The sequence below is a fragment of the Sceloporus occidentalis genome, unplaced genomic scaffold (genome assembly GCF_023333645.1).
Source record: "Sceloporus occidentalis isolate IW3139 unplaced genomic scaffold, rSceOcc1.0.p SCAF_1, whole genome shotgun sequence".
NCBI lineage: Eukaryota > Metazoa > Chordata > Lepidosauria > Squamata > Phrynosomatidae > Sceloporus > Sceloporus occidentalis.
In genome coordinates, this window is record NW_028316981.1 from 24775365 (window position 1) to 24788933 (window position 13569).

Here is a 13569-nt window from a genome sequence, read left to right on the forward strand (position 1 = left end):
TAACTCTGCCTGCCCCTTTTCTTTGGATATCTAAACTGCATTTCTAATGCTCAACTTAGTTTGAATTACTGCACTGCAGAAATTTGAGGATGGAGGGAAAAAGTAATTTGGAGGGTGCAGAATTCTTATTTAGGGGACAATCCTCTTATTTTGCCCCCTCCAAGTAGCCACACCTTGGTTTAATCACTAGCTATGCTGACTAGGGTTGTTGGGAGTTGCAGTCCCACAACATCTAAAGGATCATGCATTCTTTATTCATGCCCCATGGGATTGTGGTGCAATCATATGCATGTCATTCAGATGTAAATCCCACTGAGTTCAATGAGGTTGGCTCCAAAGTAAGTGTGTACAGCACTGCAGTCTGATTTCCCCATCTTATAAAAAGGAAATGACTGGGCCTTGTACAAAACCAAATGGCAGACAGGACCTTAATTTCCCCCTTACCATGGGTGTTGTAGTGCTTGTTCACAGGTGAATCGCATCTTGGGATCCCTCTCCATTAAATGCCGGATAAAATCTTTGGCTGGGAATAGAAAACAATGTGAATGAATATGTGAGGCTAGCCACAATCTCCCCCCCCCCCCCCCAATTTAATGTTGGTGTCCAGAGGCACCAACATTTCTTTGCCTCACCTGAATCTGATATGTCATCCCAGTAGGGAGAGTCAAATTCATATTCAGCCTTCAGGATCTGTTCAAAAAGCTTTGTGTCATTCTCGTCATAAAATGGGGGATAGCCGCACAATCTGAGGACAAAAGAATGGGTACAGGGCATGTGTGACAATGAGGCCTGAGGGTATGTACCAGGTTTTGAGGGGGGAAATAAGCCTGTAAACAGACAAAACAGTACGGAGAAGTGAGGTAAATGTGTGGGAGAGGGAGAGAAATAAAGAGAGCAGGTTACTTCCTCACCTGGAGATCAGAACTGTTAGATGCACAGTGTTAATAGAGAGAGGTAGATCTATGTTTATTAGGGTCGCCAAGCCCTTGCTTAGAGACAGTAGCCAGATCCTACTGGTGACAGGTGTCAGTAAACCTTCATTTACACTGGTACATGTGCTTTAATGCGGTGATACTCAATCTTCAATCCTCCAGGCATTTTGAATTTCAGCTCCCAGAATCCCTGATCCTTGGCCATGCTGGGACTTTTGGTAATTGAAACCCAAAGCATCAAGATGATCAAAATGTGAAAACCACTCAAAATTTGACAACAGACATTCTGGAAAGAGGTACCCACTACCTCCTTGTTCAACACCTGCTAGCCACCACCACAGGTTTATAATGCCCCACAGTCAATTAGTGGCAGGGGGGAGATGCCTGGGTACCATTCAGCTGCAATTGAGTAGCTAGGGAAAATAAATAGGTGTTGCCCTGCTTGGCCTGGGATGACAATGGTCCTTTCTGGACTTGGAAGACCAGCATAGTGACTGGAAAGCAAATCCAAACATTGCTTACACTCTGCTATATTAATGCTAGGTATGGAACAGTATCTGCATCAAGGTAACAAGTGAATCTGAAGCTGTTCTGTTTCCTACCCCAGTCTTCTACTGTGGTGGGCCAAAAGGGGCGTTTTGGGGTGGGGTGGAGTACCAATTCAGTACGTACAAGATGTAGGCAATCACTCCAATAGACCAGCAATCCACGGCCTTGCTGTAGGGCTTCTGTGCCAACACCTCAGGAGCTGGATCAGAGACAAGAAGTGGGATGGGGGGAGAGAAAAAGTGACAATGAGAAAGGGAAGAATTCTATTGTACCTCACATTGTCTATTGGGAAATGTAGCCCTTGTACTTAGAAGCTCCTGCTAAGGCAAGGGTGAGCCATCTGTGGCGCTCCTGATGGTGTTTGACTCCAACTCCTATCAATCTCAGTCTTCATGGTCTCCCAGGGAATAAGGGGCCTTACTGTTGAACAGCAACCTATGGAATACATTTTCTTAATAAATAAATTTCCCCCAGTATAGGCTGGTTTAAAGCTTTGCTCGTTTACTATCACAATTGGGAAGGCCTGGCTTAGACGTCATGCCAGTCAACCAACCAGATCTACCTTGTTCGGATTTTTTTAAGCCTTACCTTTCACACTATACAATTACAGGCTGAGTCTCTCTCATCCAGAATTCAAAAAATGCCAAAATCCAAAATTGTTCACATGAATAGGTCAGATAGTGACACCCTTGCTTTCTGACAGTTCAATGTACACAAACTTTGTTTCATGCACAAAATCGTTTAAAATATTGTGTATAAAATTACCATCAAGCTATGTGTACAAGTGTATATGAAACATAAATGAATGTCATGTTTCGACCTGGGTCCCACCTCCAATATGTCTCATTATGTATATGTAAAAATATTCAAAAATCCAAAAAACTGAAATCCAAAACATTTCTGTTCCTAACATTTCATATAAGACTTCACCCGTATAGCACTATGATTCTACTTACTGCCATGTTTCCATCTTATGTAATCTTGGGATCTGCAGCTTAGGAAAGAGTAACGGTACTTAGAAACTCTTTCCACAATAAAAACCATAGGAGTACATAGGATGCAGCCACAGCAACTAAAGTAGTCTCAGTTCGTCCAGGTTCATCCCATAAGGCAGAATTAATGTAGCTTGACACTGCTTTAACTGTCATGGCTCCATCTTATGGAATCCTGGAATTTGTAATTTGTTGTGTGGCGCCAGAACTCTCTAACAGAGAAGGGTAAATATGTCACGAAACTACAAATCCCAGAATTCCACAGCATTGAGCCATGGCTGTTAAAGCAGTATCAAACTGTATCAATTCTGCAGTGCAGATGCAACCTTAGTTCTTATGGAGACTATAAATCTTGAATGGTCTGTACTTCTTTAACTGTAAATCTTGAATGGTCTGTTCTTCTTTAATGGGGTTCACAAGATTAATGCTTCCCTGCAACATTCCTTCTACACAGAAAACTAGCCAGTAATGCAGCAGGATTTTCTCCCTGAGGAAGGACTCTAAGTATTGGTCCTGTGAGCTTCATCTCATCTTGTTATACCAAGCAAGCATGTTTCTTTGCTGCCGTTCTGCATTAAGGGACCCCTTTTTATTTTGTTTTCTAGGAGGATGGATACAGAGGAAAATAAAACTGCATGAGTGCTCCTCCACCAGACATGAAATGACTTAGTTTAAGCAAGAGTTTATCACCTCAGTGAAAACTTCTGCCTTATTCTTTGGCACCACATTCAGATCTGCCCTGACAAGCTAATTTGCTGGGCTGTGGAAGAAGAAAGAACTGAGGACATTATTTAGAAAAACTGATGTCTTTTGGACTACATCCTCCAGTATGTTGATCCTGCTTGATGTGGGTTCTGGAAGTTATGGTCCAAAAAAGGTCACCTTTCCAAGATCTGACTAGGGAAACCATTAGTACGGTGTTTGCTGTTCTTATTAACCACCCTCGACCCATGGCGACTCCCACACATGAGACTCCCTGGCCTCCACCGCTCTGCTTAGTTCCTGTAATTTCATACCTATAGCCTCCTTAATACAGTTCATCCATCTAGCATGTGGCCTTCCTCTCTTTTTACCTCCCTCCACCTTTCCTAGCATTATTGTATTTTCCAATGAGTTGTGCCTTTTCATGATCTGACCAAATACAACAGCCTCAGTTTAGTCATCTTGGCTTCCAGAGAGATTTCCAGCTTGATCTGTTTAGGATCTGTTTGTTTGTCTTTTTGGCTGCCCATGATATCCTCAGGACTCATCTCCAGCACCACATCTCAAATGAATTGATATGTTCTAGAGCAACATTATATGTGCTTAATCCCATCAGTCTGGGAGGAAGCATAGCTATAGTGTAAGCCCCTCATCTTCAAGGAGGGAGAGTTGGTTTGTGTGAACACAGCTATTTCCCCCTGCTGTTTCCTGGTTTCAAGAAGAAAAATCCTTCAGAGCTCACCTACATAGCCAGGAGTCCCACATGCCGTGGACATGACACTGCTAGAGCTTTCTATCTTTGACAGTCCAAAATCGCTAATCATGATCTTGGAATCTTCATCCAAACTGTAATAGAGCAGGTTCTCAGGCTGAGAGAGTTGGAATGGGACAGGAGGAGGAAAAACAGATGACAGAATGGACAGAATTAATGTCAAACTACAGAATCAGCTCTGAATAAAGATGCACAAAGATATCCTCAAGAGAATAAGGAAAAGAGTATTTCTATGCATCTATGAAAAACAAAACAAAATAAATGGTTAAGGAACAGCTAAGCCCAGCTAAACCTTTGTCTTTTAATGAAAGGCAGAACATATAAGATAAGTAAATGAAATACATGTGGCACTACTCCCCCACTGCCAGTTGGGAGGCTAGATGCACACAGAGGAATCCCACTGTTGTCTCCATCTCTGATTGGAGATAACAATGGAAAGCTTACCCATTGATATCTTTCCAAACAGATGCATGTCCAGAATAATCAGGGGATACATCAGTCTAACCCTGGATGGAAAGTAGAGGTGTACAGCAGGCTGTTGATATCTGCTAGAGCTTGGTCCCAGGACCATCCATGGATACCAAAATTCATGGATGCTCAAGTCCCATTAAATACACTGCCATAGTGAAATAGTGTCCCTCATATAAAATAGCAAATTCAAGGTATGTTTTTGGGAATGTATATCATTTTGGAATATTTTCATGCTGTTGATCGTTGAATCCATAGATAAAAAGCCATAGATATGGAGAGCTGACTGCACTTCAAAAGATGTACTGAAAGAAATCTAATCTGCTTCTACTCATATTTTCAGTGGCAGCTGTTCTAACCTCTTCAACACATTCCTAGGACATAGTGGGCTACAATCAGAGATTGAAAAAATTACGTTCTAGACTATTACTCCCAGAATCCCCCTGGAATAGGGACTGTGGGTACTGCAATCCAAGAAGGTAACATTTCCAAGCTCACAATTTACTGCTCTCATTTTTCCTTGGATATCTCTTCTTCCCTTTCCCCCCTTTTAAACAACACTGCTTTTGTGCCTTCCTTTCTTCGCTTTCTTTCCTTCCCATTTCAGTATCTGTGCAATGTAAAACAAGCCTAAGTACCTTGAAGGCACCAGATCCCTTCTGATCTTGGAAGCTAAGCAGGATCTGGCCTTGTCAGTACCTGGGGAAGGGGGACCATAAAGGAATAGCTGGTGCTGTAGGCTATATTCTGAGAAGGCAATGACAAACTACCTCTGAGTATTTCTTGCCTTAGAAAACCCTATGAAATTAATGGGGTTGCCATAACTTAATGTGAGTTGAAGGCAACACACAGGCACATAGACACAGAGTGGAACTGATAGGCCAGTCAAGATGTCCAGGTATTTGACCATGATTCTAAAGCCTGGTGCCATAAATTATGGGTGAATCAAGGCAACTACTTGATCAACAGCTGTAGCAAAGAACAAAATGTGTGTTTGAAAAACCAATGACAACACAAACCTCACATTACTGTTTACCAGTGGGCAAGGCCAGTCATGCAGTTGCTGTCAACTACAGGTTCCAGGAGGGTTGCCATTTTCTCAGGCTCTAAATTCCATCCCTGCTCACCATTTTCAAATACGAATGGCTGGCACGGCCACAAGCAGGTCTTCAGAAAGGGTTAGATAAGAACAAGTTCAGAGAACCAAAACAGGCTTGGATTTCCAGCCTGCTAAACCGGTCTCAGTATCCAAAAGAAAAAAAGATAAGGGCAGAATTTGTTAAAAGGGTGGACTTGCTTTCAAATACCACTTCCTTATGAAGGCAGCCTCACACCACTTCACACTCACAAAGCAATGCCAAGTCTATACAGAGGCTTCCCAGATCCATACTTTGCTTCATGCTGCAAGGAAGCATGCTTGCCTCATTTTCTCAGACACACAAATGACCCAAAAATGCTTCCCTCTAGAAGCTTGCAATATGGAAAGTGAGGCTGTAGCTGGTTGACAGCAGAGGATGAAAAAATTACATTTTGGGGTTACAATTCTCAGAATACCGTAGCCAGCTAAAAGATATCTGATGATATCTTGCAACTTCAGTGAGAGACACTGGTGAGCTGAATTTAAAAGATAATCTGCTGTTGGCAGCAGAATTTGTTGAAACAGGACTAATACACACAACCAGGGTAGACCCAGAGTGTATCTATAGTCCAAAGTTAAAGCAGTTTGATGAGACTTTAACTGTCATGGCTTCATCCCCAGGGATCTTGGAATTTGTAGCTTGGTGAGATACTTACAATTCACCTCTTAATTGCTCTGTTGCATTCCTCTGAACTACAGCACTTGAACTTTCTACAAGGGAATTTTAACAATTTAGCAAACTTCAAATTACAGGAGTCTACAGGATGGCACTATAGCAGTTAAACTGAAATACAATTGTGTTTTAATACCACAAAGGAGGAGGTCAACAACTACAAAACCCTCTCTCCTACTTTTTTCACCAGCCAGGGTTCTGGACTCATGTTTGCTGTATTGAATGGTAAAGTATCCAAAATGGGAAGAGAGCTTTGCAGGGCATAAGGAAAAGACAGGGCAAGCGTCAAGCACCTGCATTCTGCTCACTATACTTCACTGCCCTAAATAGTTGGGGGCCAAGAAAACATCTGAAAGATATCTGTAATAACATATCCATAATTTACAGTCATTCCCAGCGGCCCTTATATACATCCCACCACTTAGAGATGTGAAGTTGGTGGGTACTTGAGACAAGGGATGTACCAACACTGTAGAAATAATGCAGTTTGACACCACTAAGTACTGTTAACTCCAGCCTATGGAATCCTGGGATTTATAGTTTTACAAGATCTTTAACCTTATCTACCAAAGTGTGCTGGTGCCTCACAAAATTACAAATCCCAATATTCTATAGGATGGAGCCATGGCAATTAAAATGGTGTCAAACTGTATTATTTCTACAGTGTAGATACACCCAAGAAGTTTTTGACAGCAGCATTTCCACTGTGGAATATCTTCTGGAAAAGAGGTGATATTGACTCCTTCCTTATCCTTGTTTTGGATGGCCAATAAAGACTGTTCTGTTCTATACAGTGTTTTATATTGCTCTTCAATTTAATGTTAATACCACTCTTAAATTTTATTCTATTGTATACTGTTTCTTGATTTTATAATATGTTTTCATGACTTATTTTTTAAATGCACTTCTCCAGGCATGTGGTAGGCAATGATTGTAGTTAATAAATTGAATAAATCAATTAAATCAGGACATCACCTCATTCACTCAGCATCAGCAATGAACAGACTCTCCATTATCTGTGCTTGCCATTTTTTGTCTGGGGTTTTCTCTCCTTTTTCACAGAAGGATCCAAATAGCATTAAGCTGATAAGAACTGCTTTCTCTTTTTGTCCTTTTCAGCTGAAGAGAAAGCAGCCATTGTACCAACCTTCTCATCCTAATTTTATTTTTTTCAGCTGCAGCTAATGGCCACATATGCCCAAAGATTTATCATTAAAACAATAAAAATGTCCTGCTTCACAAGAAATATGAAGAACTTCCTCAAAGCAGCCATGAAAAGTTCACTGATGTGCACTGTTGCATTGGCAAGACGTCAGTGCTTCAGAAAGAGTAATCAAACCTTGGCGCCACCATCTTGTTCAAAGCAGTGCCAATCTAAATTACTGAGCAATTTTGTAGAGATGCCAAGTCTCTGACTTCCCACACTATCCACACTGCATCATTATAGCACTTTCATACCACTTTAACTATGATGATTCCATCCTATGAAACTTTGGGATTTGTAGTTTGGGGATGTCCCTAGACATCTCTGCTAGAGAGCTCTTGTACAACAGTTCAACCAAAGGGCAAAATGAAGGCATTGCACTCCCAAATAAAAATCCTGTCCTGCAATGACATTTTCCTTCAGGCAGCAAATTTTAGTCTTGCAGTAACTAAAGATTTCAGATGACAATTTAAAAATACACTTCAGACGTTCAAAGAAAAGAGGCAGTCATGGTTACCAAAAATGCAGCAAATATAAGAGCTCTGGAGTGAACAGTTTTCAGTGTCTCACTCTCTGCAATGCTAGAAATTTGGGGAATGAAGGCTAATTTTATTGGTGGAGGATAAGTCTTATGTATCCCTGATTCTGGGGAATTCAGCACTAAAGATCTGTAGGAGAAAATTTTATGTATCTTACCAGATGACAAATTCCAGAATGCCACAGGATTGAGCAATGGCAGTTACAGGTACATCAATAAGAAACTGTTATGCATTCAGCCCTCCATATCCACAGATTCTTTATCCATGGATTCAAGCGTCCACATCTTGAAAATATATTTTTAAAAAAAAACAAATTCCAAAAAGCAAACCTTGATTTTGCCATTTTACTATGCCACTCTATGTAATGACACTTGAGCATCCACACATTTTGGCATCCACAGGGGGGTCCTGGAACCACATCCCAGCAGATACCAAGGCCCCCCTGTAATTGTGCAGTGTGGATAAACCATATTATGTTGGATTTTTGTAGGCAATTTTCTACCTTCATACATATCAAACTTGACTGTGTTTCAGTCACTACTACCCAGTAAATAAATAAATAAGTTATTTCTTAACATTTCTAAGTATAAACTGTTTAACAACACCATGTTGGCTAAGAGGATCTGGAAGTTGCAGCTTAATAAAAATAACTTCAACATTCAGGTGATTCCCCTTATCACCCCCTCTGCCACCAAAAAGGGATGAACCATCCCAGAGCCACGATTTCCCTAAGAGTCAAAGTTTATATCATAAGGAAGAGCTACATTTGAATTTCCCAGCTTCACAAAAGCAGCCTCACAGTCTTCTTAGACTGGGGCCATTGCAGGATGGAGATTTATCTCAAGGCACCCACCTTGAGATCACGGTGGACGATGCCCATGTCATGGAGATATTTTACAGCATCAAGGATCTGTTTAATGAGTTGGCTGGCATCTCGCTCTGTGTAGAATCCTTTCTCCACAATCCGGTCAAAAAGTTCCCCACCTGAGACCCTGCAAGCAGGGAAGAAGACAACAGATAAAGCCCATCCTGAGAAGGAGCAGCTCAAGACTCTGTGGGCTGTTATGACTGAATAGAAAATAACTCTCCTCATCATTGTAGTCTCCCAACAAAGTATTTCAAGACCAAAGGGTGGGTATCTTTCCTCACCGGTGTCAAAAGTAAAAGAGAAACAGGAGGTTGTACAAAAAGAAATAGATCATTTCCAGCAAATAGGAACAGGTATCTCGGAATCAGAGATTCAAGGGTGTGCATTCCATCTTGTTCATGGAACTGAAGAGCAATGGGATATGTCTTGCATTGGATTTAAAATTCTCAAACATGTTTGTAAAATATCAAAGATTCAAGATGGAAATATTACAAACTACCAAAGAGAATTTGCATATCAATGACTGCATGGTATCAATCTGCAATGCTCCTGCCATTGTATGTTTTAAAAACATACCAAATCCAAGCCAAATTATTTGGAAATGCGACACAGAAAAATGTTCATTTTCCTGCCTCCTCATTACACCAAAAATTAACCGCTTGAGAAGGTTGTCTTGCTCTGACTAATGATAAATCCAGCCTTAATACTAGTTTCACCTACAATCCCAAGTCAGACATGCAAAGAAACCCAAAACATGCCACATTGTTGTTCCCCTTGCTCCCAAAGCTGGGGTCTCCCATTTCCAATCCTATACTCACAGCTGCATGATGAGGTAAAGGTGTCCCCCACTCTCATAGATGTCTTCCAGCGCAACAATATTGGGATGCTTGATTCTACCAGGAAAAAAAGAAAGGTGTTGTGATTTGGAGAAGAGATACATGTCCATGAACCATCTTAATTATTTATTTATATAAAGCAATAAGGTACAATCAAAAAGAAAAATTAACAGTTTTAAACAATTTAAAACAATATAAAATTATTCAACAAAATTAAATTCAAATTTGCAGTCCAATGTATGGTGCAATGGTTTGAGCATTGACTCTGGAGACCAGGGTTCAAATCCCCATTCAGCCGTGTAAACCCACTGTCTCAGTCTCAAGGTAAAGCAATGGCAAACCTCCTCTGAAAACCTGCCAAGAAAAACCCATGATAGGTTTACCTTAGGGTTGCCATGGTTGAAAACTACTTGAAGGCACACAACAACAACAACAACAACAGCAAATCTAACTATAATCACTGTAATCACTATGCCTCAAGTGCTTGGGTGAAAGCCAGGCTTTGATGGTGAAATGAGACCAGCCCTGGAGGGTTGTGGGAGGGCATCCCACAACCAGCCCATTAAAAAAGGCCTTTTTTCTGCATCTCTAGAGGGTGTATCCCTCGCAATGGTGGAAGACAGAAAAGAGCCCCCAAGTAGATCTTTAATGCCAGCAAGACAAACAGACATGTTTGGATAGGTACACAGGGACTAGACTGAAAGACTGATATACATGTCCATAACATTCCAGCTTGTATTCTGGGCCAAGTTGTAGTCACAGACCCCCATGTCTATTCATTTAAAAGGTAAGGGACTTTCCAAATGGTAATTCGTCTCTCTAGTCATGACGACCATAAGCTGTGCAACATCTAGGGTTGCCAGGCACAATAAAGAGACAGGATTTCTCTGCTTTTAAGAATTGTGTAAAAGAGATTTCAGCAGGTGTTGCCTGCCATGGACACCATCATTAAAGGGACAGGGGAGTCCTGTCTTTTATTTCACCTGGCAATTCTAGCAACATCCCTTTGCCAAGTACTCTTCTTGTAGGGGAACAGGCTGCCAAGTTGCCTTTTTATTAATTGTGAGGTAGGGTTTCCATGATATGCCACAGAAGTTATGAAACAGAGCTGTGAACCAGAAAGCTCCGAGAATCAATTCTTGCTTGTTATGGATTTGCCAGGTTTCGTTTAGCTTGCTTTAGGTAATTTTCCCACTTGCTCTGCTCCTTATATAGAAGTAGAGGACTAATAATAATAAAAACCTATATTGCAAGTCAACTAAGTTTAAGGTTTAAGTAAAGTATGCGAAAGACCATAAAAACGCTACATCTCATGTAGTTGAGAGAGGGACCATACAGGTAGTAAAGTGTTCACTTTGGAGGGGAGGGGATGTAAGGTACTCGTATACAGACAAGTTTGCTAGCATCAGGTAGAGTTTTGTTTTGCTGTAAAAAGGCTTTAAAATTACTCCCACATGAGCGCTTCTGTAGTAGTAAAACACACACACATTGTAATAGTTGCAAAACAGCACTAGTAAGAAGGCTGTGTCACTTAGGATGTCATTTTTCAGACAGTAACCAATAGAAAGTTATACAAGGGGATCCATTAAAAATCATGGTGAATTGTGGAAGGACTGAACATTTTAAATCCAATCTAAAACTTGGAAAAGTTACTTTTTGGACTACAATGCCCAGAATCCTCCAGCCAGCACTGCCATTGGGAGATTTTAGGAGTTGTATTTCAAAACGAAACTATTCCAAGCTCTGGCCCAAGCTTTCTTTTGGTCACAAAGGAGATCTAAGTCCACTCTGCTCTTTTTCACTATTCAGATATTATTTTATAGCTATGCTGCTATAAGGGAAAGAAAGGGGGGGAAATAAAGGAATCCAACAAGTGAAGTTTCCCCTGAAATCACCACCATAGCAGAGATGACAACTGAGATAATGGGGGCAATTAAGAGATGTTATTCAAGGGGGAATTCAGCAGAAACTCATCAGTGATCCCACTGCTATGTTCAACAGGAAATTACAGTGACCTGAACAACCTCAACAATATTTTGTCAGTCCATACAAGCTGATGCTGCAGTTTGATGTTTAATTTATTAAAATTGCTGCAAATGAAATCTGCAAAAAAGAGGAGAGTGAGACAAAAAATTACCATGGGACTATAATAATCTGTCAGTGACTATTTGGATTCTTTGTAAGAAGTGATTGAACAAAGGACAGCAATCCCAGACAGGATGTGGAAACAACCAAAATATCGAGGGCAGAGCCTGGAAATGTTTAATTGTTTGGATTGTTCTCTGGATCCTTCCGGTTAGCATGTTCACTGGCCACAATAGTCGGGGATCCTGGCAGCCTTGATCTGAAAAAAGTAACTTTTCAAGCCCTTATCTAAATCATGAGATGCAGCTGGTTGTTATTTGTTGGAGTTAGGGGACAAGGAAATACAGCCAACCCTCCATATCCATGCATTTTTAATCCATGGATTCAAGAATCAATGGCTTGAAAATATTCCAAAAAGATATACATTCCAAATAGCGAACCTTGATTTTGCTGTTTTATTAAGGGACACCATTTTGCTATGCCATTGAATATAATGAGAAATATAATTGGAAATTTGGTGATGCAGCAACAAAATCAAAATTGAAGTAGGATGCTGACCCTAGAGTAGTCGGAAGACACAACGCAGCCCAAACTCACCCTGTAAATTGAACATCCCTGAGCTAGAAAATCTGCACACTTCCATACTTTCTTATAAGCGTCCCACTTCCCATTTTCATCCATTGGCTTTGTGGTCATAATGAAGCTGGGATAGCAGAGAGCCCACCTGTGTTTTGCAAACCTGCAACTTCAGTGTGCAATAGTGGTTTGAGTTCTGTACTATGACTCTGGACCAGGGTTTGATTCTTGGCTCAGCCATGAAACCCACTGGGTGACCTTGGGCAAGTCACATGCTCTCAGCCTCACAGGAAGACAATGGCAAACCTCCTCTGAACAATCTTCCTAAGAAAACCCCATGATACATTTGCCTTAGGGTCACCATAAGTCTGAAATGACTTGAAAGCACGCAACAGCATCAACAATAACACTACAGCAGAGAACACAAGTAACTCTTTGGGCTCCAAAACACATCTGATGTGGCAATTATTTATTCTGAATTTCCTTCCCCGATGCTCATGCCAGAGGATGCAGACTGGGTGGTCTGGTAGAGCATGAGAGAGGCACATGAAAAGTCAGGCAGTTTGCTATGGCAAAAGGAGACATTGTGTAATGCCATCCTAGACTATTTTCAGAAAGGCCGATATCCCAAAGTAGATAGGGAGGGCATGGAAATTATGAGAACATTTGGATGGCTTAGGGGACAGCTGACAGTCTGGCTACCAGACTGGTAGCCCACATATGTCAGGAGAGAGATCTCCTGCACAGGGAGGCATGTTGATATGTATATCATTCTAAATCTGTTAACATAAGCCAAAGCACGCAAAGTTAGATGTACTCATGCAAATGAAAATAACTCATTACAAACTCATTACTAAAAAACTAGTTAATCCTCCCTCTCCTCATCTAAATTAACTCACAACAAGTGCTGTGTGATTCAGATTTTAAGGACAGGGCCATGAAAACTCACTGGCTGACTTTGGGCAAGTCATGCTCTCTCAGTCTCAGAGGATGTCAATGGCAAACTCCCTCTGAATAAATTTGCCAAGAAAACCCTATGGTATGTTCAACTTAGGGTTGCCATAAGTCGGAAATGACTTGAAGGCAAACAAGTCTTTTTAAAATATATTTTACTATTTTAATTTCCAATGTTTTAAATTTTATAAATTGTTTTATTTTTTTAACATTATATTTACACTTTTTAATGTTTCTGTATTGATTTTAATTTGCATTGTTTCAAATTTGCTGTTAGCCGC

General features: G+C 40.8%; 1 protein-coding gene across 3 annotated transcripts in view; it reads right to left on the bottom strand.

The window, feature by feature from the left end:
* The window catches only part of CAMK1 (calcium/calmodulin dependent protein kinase I), a 51102-nt gene that overhangs the window by 11549 nt on the left and 25984 nt on the right, over positions 1–13569 (bottom strand). For all 3 annotated transcript variants that reach the window (XM_089517740.1, XM_089517722.1, XM_089517732.1), the window contains 6 exons: positions 9656–9730; positions 8823–8961; positions 3918–4044; positions 1605–1680; positions 633–745; positions 445–523 (listed from right to left, as the gene is read on the bottom strand). In XM_089517740.1, coding sequence (XP_089373866.1) covers positions 445–523; positions 633–745; positions 1605–1680; positions 3918–4044; positions 8823–8961; positions 9656–9730 — 609 coding nt within the window. The remainder of the gene's footprint in view (positions 1–444; positions 524–632; positions 746–1604; positions 1681–3917; positions 4045–8822; positions 8962–9655; positions 9731–13569) is intronic.